Source organism: Pagrus pagrus, assembly GCF_965226575.1.
Source record: "Pagrus pagrus genome assembly, chromosome: 11".
In the NCBI taxonomy this organism is placed as follows: domain Eukaryota; kingdom Metazoa; phylum Chordata; class Actinopteri; order Spariformes; family Sparidae; genus Pagrus; species Pagrus pagrus.
The window spans coordinates 26,444,710-26,458,516 of record NC_140195.1 but is presented as its reverse complement, the minus strand read 5'-3'; the positions used below and the strand labels follow the sequence as shown (position 1 = coordinate 26,458,516).

The 13,807-nt window shown below is 41.9% G+C and overlaps 1 protein-coding gene and 1 long non-coding RNA gene across 3 annotated transcripts in view; one reads left to right on the top strand and one right to left on the bottom strand.

Moving 5' to 3' along the window:
- The window catches only part of LOC311265858 (plexin-A1-like), a 326,362-nt gene that overhangs the window by 124,692 nt on the left and 187,863 nt on the right, over window positions 1–13,807 (bottom strand). For both annotated transcript variants that reach the window (XM_084367924.1, XM_084367925.1), the window contains exons 6-8: window positions 4,003–4,103; window positions 1,110–1,233; window positions 696–849 (exon numbers count right to left, since the gene is read on the bottom strand). In XM_084367924.1, the coding sequence (XP_084224050.1) occupies window positions 696–849; window positions 1,110–1,233; window positions 4,003–4,103 (379 nt within the window). The remainder of the gene's footprint in view (window positions 1–695; window positions 850–1,109; window positions 1,234–4,002; window positions 4,104–13,807) is intronic.
- LOC311265860 lies at window positions 1,611–3,170 on the top strand. The gene is made up of 2 exons (XR_014623637.1): window positions 1,611–2,081; window positions 2,396–3,170. It is a non-coding gene; the product is annotated as an uncharacterized lncRNA (long non-coding RNA).

Below are 13,807 nucleotides of genomic sequence, written 5' to 3'. Positions count from 1 at the left end.
AAAAAAGCCCAGAATTAAGTGGAGTCATCTTCTCCACAAAACAGAAGCTGGCTAATTGTTTGAAATGTCAGTAAAGTAAAACTGCAGCTGAACCCCCAGAACACAAGGTGACTCAGAGACAGATTTACTGCAGCAGATAAACCATAACGATCCCAAAGTGTTCAATAGTAGATAATGCACAACTGCTGCTAACAGATTTAACCAGTTAGCTCCTGCTAGCTTGTGTCAAAAGCAATTCTGAATCAATTTTCTTGCTGCCACTGTAAATTAGCACTGACACAGAATCAATCTCCTCACTCACTTTCATTTATAGCTTAGCTTGGCAGCATATGCTACCCAGCTAGCCAGGGTCTGGCTACTTTGTGTACTTACAGAGCCTTAGTTGTTCCCTTTAGAATCACTTCAGCATTGTTGTTGCTCCCGCTAACAGGAGCTAACTGGCTAAATTTACAGAAGGCTAGCAGTTGTTGAGTTACTAGCTGGTTCATTCATATATGTCACAAAATCAAGTCCTACGTCAGTTTATTTATTTATTTATTTAATTATTTATTCATTTGTTCGACAAAATAAGCTTTTTCCTTCAACCCGCCAAAAGCAAAATTAAAAGAGTCCAAGTCAGAGGTCTGGAAAAAATCCACGATTCCACACCTTTTGGACACCACATATTTCTGTAATGCCTGGATATTTGTATTTACCTTGATCTCGTGTGATGGGGGCCACTTCTTTAGTAGAGGGGGACAGGCAGAAGATCCGTCCACCGTAGATGCGACCTTCCGTCTCTACATAGTCCTCAAAGGAACAGTTCACTCCAGCAGACAGACTGGGGACGTTCTGTGTCTGAAGTACCAACTGGGAGAAGGAGAGGAAAGCAGCACCATGAGGGACACATACATTTATAATGGATTCATTAGTGATACAGATTTCTACCGCTCCACTTCAGAAAATGCTGCCAGGACACGCGGCTCCAAACTCCCTGTTCAGCTCCTACTCAAACTGATGGACCCATTCTGACATCATCATCATTCCACATCTATCCTGCTAATTTTTTCCTGTCCATCGTCTTCCAGCCCTTCCCGTCACAAACACTCTGACACATGAACACACTGTACCTGTACTTCTGACATGGTGACAGAGATGGTGGTGGGCTGGACCGAGAGTCGGACGCACTGCTCCACTCTGGTGGTGAAGCGCTGAGGCTCCTCCGCTCGCTCACAGCGATCCTTCCTCGAACATCTGGAGCGGGAGGATACACTTCGGTCAAATCTCCATTCAAAAGCTTGAATTCACATATTTCAGTGTATTAAACCCAGTCTAATCCTGTTTGCTGTTGTCCTTGTTTATGTAAAATACGTTTTGTTTGCTGCCTTTCAGTCAGAGCGTCTGTTTATTAGAAGCTGTATGGGAGTAGATTATGAACAACGTACATATCCAAAGGCTTAAGAGCACTTCTGGATGATGCTGCAGCTGTCTATTATTATGAGACGTGAATCAAAGTATAGCACGGCAATCAAACATAGAGCCAACCACAGGCGGAGTGAAGAACAAATGGGGCGTAGCGTTAGCCCGGGCAGAGCTCTGAAGTCACACTTGCATTAGCTGATTGGCACCAGCTGCCCATTCATGCCTCACCGTCAGAGGCTCGTTCATCAGCTGCCCCAGCACAGGTGTACGCGGTGGCCTTTACAGCCCGACACTTCTCACTATTACTCAGCTCACACGTTCACCTCTGGTTCTGCGAGAGCCCCCTCACAGAGCAGCACCTTTACTCCAACAAATGCGGCTGACTAATTTGCTGCAAATGCTAAATTCCTTGACACAAGTGTCTCTGACTGGATTAGCAGAGCAGGATTATCGAACGCAGTTTACTGAACAGAAAGAAGCAATTCCCCCCCGGGCACCCAATACATCGTTTTTAAAAATTTGACTTCATGCTGATTGGACTGCGAAGAGGTCACTGAGTAAAATTGAGCACTTATCGGATTGTTAAACATCTGAGGCCTTGCCCAAATTTTTTGCACTTTACAAAAACTGGCAACCCAACCGGCACGGCCACGTCACACAGTGAGCGACCACATGCAGAGGTAAGAAGGCGGGGAAGGTTTGAAATTTCTCTCTCAAGCTCTCATTCTGATCTTCACAGAACAATTTGTTTTTCATGTGTACAAACGAGTGCAACACCATCAATCCGTCTGAGTAAAGACTGTGAGGTGTTTGCCCCATTTCAGCAATTATTGCATCAGGCCCACTCGCTATGACTGCTCACTCTGCTCTGAACAGCTAAAAATACTTTGGTCGTCGGATGTTGTTAGACGATACCTGCAGACTACTTAATTTTGGGCAAATCTTAGCTCGCATGGGTATTTTCATAAAACAATGCTTCTCCTTTTGTTCGCAGGTAGATGGCTTTTCCTTCCAGGGTGAAGATATTCAGAAAATCGGTGTCACTTCCTAATTGGGCCTTGGCAAATGTCAACTCGGAGTGTGGGGTTATGTCGTATAATATTGGAGTATTTTAGTTTGCACATTGATGGGATGGATGTTAAGCTGTTTAGATTTAAAGAGACATAAACAGATAATAATAATAATACAATGATGAAAAAGAGTTTTCCCTGGCACCGACGGCCCGATGTACGTGAAGGGCCATCTGATATGTGTTTTCATGTGTGTTAAAATGAAACCCCTGTGTATGTCTGGACTCGACTAAGTTTGCCTTCAGTTTGAGCAACAAGTCACAGGCTGGAGCCAACAGGCCCTCTTCACGGCAGACATTTTGACTTGTCGGAGCAGGATGTGCACAGGTGTGACCAGTAACGTTAACGATGGCTCCGTTCTACTTTTGTCCCAGTTAGCCATGTCAGTGAGTGAGCATGCACAACGCCAGAGCCCTGGAAATAGCTCACCTAAATAGAATGCAGCCATCATTAATGTTATAAATTCCACCGGCTCTTTTCGAGAGACAAGTCAAAATGCCTGCTGGGGAAAGGTTCGATCAGACAGGTGGACAACACACTTCATCTCTCATAGATTAATGATCAAAAATCATGTGTAGAGTGACCATATTTGTAAAACTATGATCACAGAGGAGCTTCTGAGGGGACAACTCTTTTTTCGATGCACATGTGACTAAATGTATGTGTTTGCAGCATTTATAAACATGCATTTTCATCTTCTTGTGACTGTTTTTGTTGAATGCAGCTCTTACAAGGCAGCAGCCAGTAGCATTTGTCATGTTAGAACACAGAAATGCAATGTCAAACAGCTCTTTAATACTGGTGACCATGAATATAAACAAGACTTAATACAAGGGAGTCGAAAACAACTAGTGATGAAAGAAACCAAAGTGTAATTTACTCAAGTACCGTACTTAAGTACAATTTTAAAGAACTTCACTTGAGTATTTCCATTTTCTGCCACTTCCTCTCCACTACATTTATCTGACACACGTAGTTACGTAGTTTCTTTGAAGAGTCATATTATTCAGTGGTAATAGGCTAATAATTGTGACGTGTTACCAATCAGATATTTTTGTAGGCGGGACCTTGTGTGGGAGGATGCTGCATCAGAGCCAAAGAAGCACATTTTTAAATCAGTGTATTTTATCTGTAATCTGTTTAACTGGAAAATTCAGACAATGCTGTTTTTTCTTTCTCTCTTCTGATACTCATTCTGTTACTACTGCAGTAAACGGGCTCTCACAGGGGTTGTTTTACTAGTTTTTACATTGCTTAGGGATGTTAATTTCGAACTCCGAGTATATGCGTGATCTCTTATCGTACGCTCCGTTAACCTTATTTCCTTTTGTTTTTGTGAAACTCTTCAGTCAGATCGATTTTTTGTAGCTATAAATAAATTTGACTCGACTCGTAAAAATGGAATTGATAGAATTTCCACGATTCCCTCCGCCAGAGTGGCAGAGTGTGATTAACTGCAGATCACCCACTCACTGTAATGCAAGCACTGAAATTACTGCTTAGACACATAATGAGCAGGATCGGCACTTACACATTATGCAGCACACACCAGCCACAGTGAGGGTCTCCTGATCCCAGACAGGCTCCACAGGAGTTGTACTGCTCACAGCTCTCCACTGGTACGCGGGTGACCTGGAAATAAAACACACACCTGGTTAATGTTGCGCACCAACCCTGCGTACGCCACCTTCAAACAGCTTATACCGTATAGGCCGGATGAACACGGGATCTACCGGAGGTGTCCTGCGCCTGGAACATGAGATTAAAGGAACAAGCCCACTGTGACTATCAGAGATAAACAGCTCTGGAGGTGCTGCTTACAACTCCACGCCGCTGCACACAGGGCTAGCTAGAGGGGGAGAGGTACGCATTTAAACACATGTAAACACACAGATGAGGTTAAGATTACACCCTCTGACAAACATCTCTCTGTAATGGACTGTGTACCGCCCACAGTCCTCCTGGGGATCAGAAAACATGCAGTTTACTTCTAGATCTCCAAAAGTAGATCACAACTGTCCACTGGAGCTAGAAACTGAAAACAATCCTCAGAAGTCCTTTCAGACTGGAACACACTGAGCCTCCTGGTCACTGCTTTACTTCCAATCATCTATAAACTGTTATGACAGGACTCCAAATTAACAGCTGTACACAGTCCTGCTGTATATTATTTGTGTGTTGATAATTTTCCATTGTACGTAGAAGGATTTTTAACCACCTCATGTTACTGTTAGTGTGAAGAATGGATTACAAATGCATTAAAACTGAAAGAAAACTGTTAAATGTTCACTTTAAGATCAGTTTACTATTCATGAGGAGAACTACTCCTCTTGTGATGTCATCAGGGTTATTCGGACTCGGCATGCTTCCACTTTGGTCCAAACTAAAATATCTCAACAGTGATTGGGTTGATTTTTTATTTAATTGTCCTATAAAGGTTATTTGGGCATTTTGTTGAAAGTAACTAAAAGTAGTGTAATAAGTAATATTTTACTCTATGCAGACAGTTATATTCTAACGTAATATATTACTTTAAAATGAAGGTAAGTAGTTATATGTAATATATTGCATACTGAAAGTAACCCGCCCAACGCTGTTGATAACCATGCAGTGTACGGTGGATGGTTTAGAGGATGCAGCCAGATGACTTCAGTTAGTTATCCTCTGAATATTTCTCTCGCACCTCCATCAGGTTGATATTTGTGGTTTTGAGTGAAATGTTATGATATAATACTAATAACATAACTATTTTATTTATATAACACCTTTTATAAACTGACTTTACATCGAGCTTTGGCAAACAAAGGACACTGTAATGTAGGATAAAGGCCAGACAGCCAAGCCAAACAGAGACAAGCTCAGACTAGGGAACAATTATAACAAGGAGGCAAAACACAGAGTTTCAATATGAGTAAATACAAAAAAAGGAATGGAAACAATAAAAAAGGCAACATCACATAAAAGCAGTTAAAAACAAATGAAAACAATAAAAGCTCCATAAAGACAATAAAAAGATGACATCACAGAAGAGGATTATACAGATAAAAAAAACAAAAACAAGAATAAAAGAACGAGCAAAAGGAAAAAAGATGAAGACTTTACATTAAAAGGGTTAAAGAAGTGTTTTATTAGAAGTTCATTTGGACTATTGGATGGGTTGCCATGACATTTGGTACACATGTTTATGTTAACCTTTTTTTCATCTGGCACCTTTATCAGGTCAGCGCTCTGTATGTGTCCAACACTTTGGTTCATTAAATACATATCTGCAAAACTAATGAGCTGTACTCAAGCACACCCTCACAGAGCCACGAGCATGGCTGTAGACTTGTAAATGAAAATATTTTACAAATCGGGGGCATGGTGTCTGAAAGCATGGCAGGCAGAGAGGATGAGCTGCATTATGGGAGATGTAGGATTCAGTAGGATCCAGCATTTTGAAGTCTAACCCGCATGCAGGATTAAAAGTAAGAACATCTCGTCCTCTGCTGCCCCTTGATAGTCCGCCAAATCTATGGACGCGAGACTAAAAAAATGCTTGAGTGCCCCTTTAATGCAGCAATGAACCCATTTCTTCAGGCTGTTTGGCCTTAATTTCACTACAACACATTCCAACGCATAATAAATCATCACACTTCAGTTGTACTAATAAATAAATGAGAACATATGTTTACGCTTATAAAACCTTCATGTTGTCAACTACAACACTTCACAACTGTCCTTTAAAACTGGAGCTGCAGCACTCAAATGAAATGCTATTCCAAAATGAAATACTTGACCTTCGTTCTCCGCTTTTGTTTTGTTTTTGTACACTGAATCTTGCACATTGGAAGACAGATTTCTGCATGAGCTCTCGTAAGAGGACCGAGTTTGCTAAATGCCTGCGAATTCCTTGCAAAGAATATGCTATTGTACTTAACACCATTGAGATAAACATCAAGGATTACTCCTTTTGTCCGCTAAATCTCCACCGGCTGCCATCTGTGTGTCTGCATGACGAAGATAAGAGGAAACTTTAATGATCTCTTTGGGGGAAATCGGAGAACTTGGGTATTAACAAGGACATCAAACAATGCTGCCCAAATTCACCTGTCTCTCACACTGCATCCAAAGATGTATCTGAACATCAGGGGGGACAGTGAGACGGAGACAAATCATTTAAGAAGTCCATTTCCACACGTAGTTGTCTTCGCCGTTATCATTAAACAGACATGTTTTCTGCTGCTGTCTGCATTTCCAACATCCACCATCTGTCTGCATCATCACCAAGAGTTACCTTGAATCTCACCCAGGTTGTTAGAACACTCTGTAGTCGGGGAATTATCCTTTAAGAAGGTATTTTGAAATGCTTTAATCATACCTGCGCACACTCAGGTCTACCCCGTCTCTCTTAAATCTCTAAAATCACCGGCGTATCCTCTTCCGTGCGTTGTATCTCAACCTGCTGGATGCCGTTTGCCGCTGACAGACAGATTGGCAGACAGAAAAACTGCCTCAGGCACCACGCAGGCACACACACCAGTGAGAAAGTTACTATTTGGACCAAACTGAGAGTTTGAGACAAGTTTTCTGGGGCACTTGTTAAATACTTAAATAGATCACTGACCACCCAAGACACGCTCACACACATGAGCACATGCACGCACGCACAACTCCAGCTGCCTCAGTCAGGTGAAGTACGACATCAATAACGCTGCAAAGGCAGGGGGCACGCCAGGTGAGCTGGAAGGTGGTGAGGGTGAATTCTAATGGCAGCTGCAGGCACAGCAGTGGAGGAACCTTCAAAGAGGAAGCTCTGCCTTTATGCGGCGATTTTTTTTAACTTCTCTACCTTCAAACAGTAAATCAGGCTCTTTTCATGTCCTTTGCCTGAACAACTGCTGCATGATTAATCAGACGCGGATGCATATGTCGGGTTTTCATGTCACTGTACTTCAAATATATTCATTCTCCTATCCTATCTTTTATTTCTCGCTCATCCAATCAGCGCATTAGTTTTGAACTGAACATCACAGCTTTTTGAATAAAAACATTCATCTTCCTCATTCTCTCTGTCGCTCCGCTAGAACCTGCTCCAGCCGTGACCGGTGTAAGCAAAATATCCTCTGAGTCTGCAGCGAAACTTGACATTCAAGACAGCATTTTTCAGTCAATTTGTGGTGCGCTGAGACAGTTGCTGGTGCCCGTCAAGTTTCTCTTCTGACATATAAGATTTAGTAGTTTTAGGATACACGAGATTGGAAATTCAGCATCAATTTCTGCAGCTGGCATTAAATCACAATGTCTTATAAATAACAGACAGTGCACAATATTTATATATTTAAAAAAAAAAGTGTATTGACGTGTAATTAACTGGTGTGTTGATGTATCAGTACAGTTGCAGTTAACATCTTCAAAGTATAAAGCGAGAAAAAAAAACTAATTAAAATCAATGTTTTTACTCAGACTGAAATATCTCAACAACTGTTCAACAGACTGGCATGAAATTGGGTAAAAAGAAAAAAAAAACATTAATGTTCCCCAGAGAATGAATTTTTTTTCTCTAGTCCAGCCGTGAGGTTTGGATGTAATGCTATGGTACAAATTTGGTACACATATTAATTGTCCCCAGAGGTGCAATGAGTTTAGTGCTGATTTGCAAATGTTAGCATGCTAACAAGAAAACTCAAAAAGGTAAAAAAAAAAATTAAATAAAAAAGGAAAATTAAATAAAAAAGGTAAAGGTTCATTCACATGGTGATTGTGGCAAGTAACCTGCTAAACATAATTTTGTCAGCCACTGTAAGCATGCTAGCATGCTGGCATTAGCATTTATCTCAAAGAATAATGGTGCCAAACAGTGTACAGACACTAGCATGACTGCTGACTTGACTGACTTGTTGATGCTTTAATATGGATCCCACTGCTTTTCTTGCTAAGAACCATCCTACTTTGCCTCTGTTTGGCTTGAGTCTATCGTTTTCATATGATGAAAGCCTCGCTAGCTATGTGGTCCTGGTACTTCATGCCAAAGTTGAGAAAAGTGACGGACAGGCACCTTCTTCCTGTCGAAAGAACGGAATAAATCTGACAGAGATCAGGGAGATCAGTGTAGGTTCAGTGGTCTGGTGTTAATGGTTTGTGTCGGTTTTTTGTAAAGCTTGTAAAGAAGTGTTTTGTCAAGTTCCAAAGCTTTTTTGTCAGCTGCAGAGCTGATGCAGCAGATTGTGAGCTGTAGTTTCCCCAGTAAACACACCAACCTCAGTGCCTCTGAGCTAGTGAGCGGACCAGCAGCAGGGGAGTTACTATAGATCCCAGTGCTTTTCGTGTAGACCCGCCCTACTCTGCCTCTGACTGGTTGCTATTATTAGTGTGATTGGTTAGATTTAGGATAAGAATATAATGGTAAGCTAATTAGAGGTAGAGTAAGGCGAAGGAAATGAGTGGATCAGAAGCAGAGTAGGGCAGATCTTGAACAGAAAAGCAGTGGGGTCATTAAAGATGCTTCTTGGGCTTGTTAAAGACAACAGCATAACAGCAAAAACCTTTAGCTAGTCTTGGAGCTGAGTCATTCCAGTACAAATTGAGTGATGATGAAATTCCTTACTTCTTAGTGGCAGGGACATACATGTTCATATAATGCTGTTATTTATAAAGTTGCATCCCTGGACAGCTTCCATAACAAAACATCTCTGAACTGGATGCTAGTTATTCCTCCATTTCATCCTCAGATTATACATCTTTTCATTCTGCTGTACAGTCGGACACAATAGCTTATGGCAGATTCATAGCATGATAATAGTAACCTGTGTCTGATAACTATTATAATGCTACCATTACCAAGGCGCAGGCCTCTCACAGGACACCAAATAGCAGCAAATTGCAGTCATTACTTGTGCCTGGACAAATAGTAATACAGCCTATCTGATAGAGGGAGAAGGAAAAAAAAAAAAACATGTCGCGCTGGAGCACAACAGCCAGGGAGAGAAGTTTATTCAATGGGGCCTTGTGGTAGTGGGGCGGATGATGTATTCCAATGGAACAGTTCAATTATTGAGTTTTAGAAAACAGATAATGGGATGGGAAACGGAAGATGCTCGGCCAAAGACTCTTTGTCTTACCGAGGTGGCTGGGGAGCATGTGTGTGTGCGTGACAGTAAGTAAGTGAGAACCACCTATTCATATTAAATATGGCATTTTCATCCCTGGCCTATTTGCTGCTGCCGAGGGAAACACATTCATCTATGGACGGCGGAGGGAGGCGGGCGGAGGGAGGCGGGCGGGGGGGAAGGACAGGAGAATTAGGAGACAAGGTGGAGGAAGATAGAAAGAATGAGATCACAATGGGAAAAAAATGTCCATTTCAACCATTCATTTTAGTCTTCAAACTCATCATTGGCAGAGTTTGTGACCAAAAGGAAATGTTCAATGGGATTCAGATGCTTTTCTCTCTTTTTTTTGCGAGTGAAGGAAAAGGGGGGGCAGAGTAGATGATGGGGGTTATTACAAATAAATAACAGCCACAAATGAGCCTCTGTCGATTGGGTCATGAAAGAGAGGCTCTTAATTTGCCTCGTGGCAGATGAGAGGAGGGGGGCAGAGGATGGAAGGAGGGGGTCGGGGATGAGGGATGCCGAGAAGGATGGATGAGAAAGACATACAAATGTAATTGCGACTGATGTTTCATTTCACATATGGGGCCCATGCCATCCCAGCTAGCTGCAGCTATAGGCCCAGCTGTAATTGTCCCATCTGTATAATATGGGGGCGAATATAAGATGCTATCATGCCACAATAGGCTGATGGATGGCTTACTCTGCAAGGCAGACGGATTTTAAGACTGCCGCACAAACATGCGTGTAACCAGCAATAAAGTGCACGTAGATGTGCAATTTGTGGTACGCACGCTCTGACAGAGTCGTATGTGGTCGGCACATGTGACTTAATAAACTATATAAACTCTCACATGTGGATGTGATTTATTATTCAATTAAAAGGAGGGTGCTGCCACGTACACGACATGTATGGATGCAAGACTTGCAGCATGAATATACACACAAACACACAGGTATATAATAAATGACACCAAGATTTAAAATAAACATTTTATTTTCCTTCAGAGGCCTTTCCTGACATTTTTTTTTCTTTTATCTATTTATTTATTTGTCTCTCCAATTTCCTCCCCCTTTGCTCCTCTCCCTGCCCCTTTGTCTCTCTGTTATGCTCTCATCTGTCATGAATTCGGCTGGACACACCGAAAAAACACAGCAAATGAGGCCATAGATCACAAGTAGACATGGACAGACACAACCTTGGGAGGAAAAAAGACGGACAGAGAGAAAAGAAAAAGATGAAACATATAGTCTGGTGAAGAGAGGATCTCTCCATCATTATCTGTTCTCTTCTGGTTTTCATAAATTCTCTAATCACAAGCAGGTGTTAGCCACATCCCGACATTAAGGGCACAATGGGAAACTTTTGCAGCGTCATATCCAGAGGCTGTGTGGAGAGCTAAAATGCCTTTGTCAGTGCATATGAAGAGCGAAACCTGTAAAGTAATCCTCCTCAACATGTTTCTCTTTGTCATCTTTTCCTTTTGTGTCACTCCTGCACAAGACAGATAGTAAAGAGGAGGTAAATTGCTTTGTGCGACTTTAATGTGCTGTGTTCTCTGAGTCAGGCTAAGATTACAGTTGAAAAACCGCATTAGGTGTGGCTCGATGTGAAGATACACCCTCCATATTAGTGACAACAAAAGGGAGTGCTTCCTTTACACGAGGGAAGAAGCCGTCAAGTCACACTATCCAAAGTAGTATTACCTTTATTCTCACCTGAAGTGACATTAAAGGAATAGTTCTGGTTTAATCTGGACGTGCTTTCTTGTGAATATGTTGCAATGTTTCTTGGGATTATGAACCCCTGGGCCTTAAGTTTCCAGCGGTTGCATAACATCCTCATGGTTCCAACAAGACCATTTTTTAATTCATTTAAAGGTGCAATATGTAATAAATTAACTTGTAAAGAAATCATGTCCTGTCAAAGACGGCTACGTATTGTGTTGCAGAGATATCTGCAACTGCCACTATTTTTGGGGAGTGTAAATTCAACAGGTGAAAGATTTTTACATAGTGCACCTTTGATGACAAGACAGATTTTCACAGATGCTGGTAGGTGGACTTAAGGATTAATTCTGAACAATGTCTAGCTGTTTGTCCCTGCTACTGTATGCTAAGCTCACCGCTAGCTGGCTGTAGCCACATATTCAAATGAAAGCAATAAGAGTGGTATTGACTTAATCATCATTTCAGTCTTGGCAAGAAATAAACATTTTTCCCTAATTATATCCCAAACTATTAAAGCTACATATAAAATTGTCCTTGTTTACGTCCTTGTCCAAAAATCTGCACATGCACTCCAACATAAAAACTTCCACACATGAAAGTTAAAAGATCTGACACACACCAAGACCTCGACTTGTTGGCACACACACATTCTCACAGTCACTCACAGTTTAGTTCTCTCACTAATCAACTTTAGCCAATTTCCTTATTCAGACACAAGTCACGCTGATCCCATCAACCACATTAAGACATCTCTCGCTCCTTCACTCTCGCTGTCTGTTTGACCGGCCTCACAAATCACATTCTGATCAGCCGATCACTCATCTTTCTGCCTTGACAGACAGCTGACAGCTGGTGTGTGTGTGTGTATATATATTAGTGTGTATTGGTGTGTCGGTAAGGAAATGTTTCTAGAAGATATCATGCCATCCAAAAATTTTGCTAGTGCAGGGCTAAATTTAGTAAAGTACATTGCACCATTTCAGTTTCTTGAGTTTTTGACTGCACACAGCAAATATGCCATCTTAACGTTGCCATGCTAGGATATGTAATACAATGTACTATACATATTTGATATCGCAATTAAATACACTTATCTAATGGTTTGGAAACTCCATGCCAATTACCTGAACTGCTATCATCATGAAGAAACCAGACTTCTGTCCAGTTCATAAAAACACATTGCACGGGCTCCACACAGACTGTTAATGAGCACAGGAGCAACTGCCATCAACACTTCCCCAACTGTTGTCGACTCCAACAGATTTTCTCTGCCTCGGGAAAACACAGAGTGGCTGTTCACATCCGCTTTCGAGCCACCGCTCATTATTGATTATGCAAAAAAGAAAAATATTTAAATGCTCTCTATTAATGCCTCATGCAACCCTTGTGGATAAAACCACAATGGGTTCTGTGGTCAGTGAAAGTACGGTCGTAAACCTGAGCCCTCAGACAGCAGCAGCACTGATAGATGTCAATGTTCTTGCTCGGAGACTTCAGAGAAGATATCCACAGTTGTCTTCTGCTTGAAATGACAGTGTCTTAACCACCCCGTCACTAATTTCAGCTTGCCCACGCAAAAACAATTGCTAAGACAAGCCGTTCCAAGACTCAAATCACCAATTAGCTGACAGGGCCGAGGGCACTTCCACTAGATTTCTGCATCCTCTCCTCATTATTCTCCCTGTCCCTGTCTTCACTATCATTTTTTAGTAACTTAAAAGTTGGACAAACACCAAAGGAACTGCTTATAAAAGGAGCGCGTGGCAGTCTTCTCTCTCCCTGACCTCCAAGTGCAATAAATGCTGAGTGAATTGAATATGAACCCTGTCTGATGTGGTGCCAGGGGTAGGGTTTCTCCACTGTGCGGTACAGTACGGCTGAGTACATTTCTGTACTGTAGCTAAATCGATACACGGAGGTACATCATCAGACCATTATGCCACTGTCTGGGCGGCCTCGCGAGGCAGGGGCGAAGGCATTTGCTGCCGACAGGTCACCTTACGAAGCTGTTTTACAAGCGGGCAGGCTCGACCTTGCCCTGCGAGTTCGGTAGTGGAAATGCGGTGGTGATGTTACGGCAGACAGAAGATCAGAGACGGGGCTCGGCCTCGCAGGCACACTGTACATCGATACAATGCGTGGATTAGAAATGCAGAAAATAAACAAGGGCTCTATTAAATGTATTGAAATTAAAGAGTCATTGGTTGTAACAGGAAACAGGTGAATAGAAAGCTCATAGCTGCGTAGTAGAAGCAAGACTGGTAATTATATGATAAGAGAGTAATTCTGTACAAAGGTAGAGTAGAAATCAATAGATTATGAGATGTAATCCACTTAGTCATTTACTTTAAAGCAATTAGGTGATGTCATCCATGGGGACATGCACACTGAGACAAGAAATATTTCTGTCTCAGTGACGTCCACACCAGAGGCTGATGACAGGATGAAAAATCTCTCTTACTCGGCTGTTTTTATTAGATCGGGACGATTTGACCACGTAATGAGGAAACAACG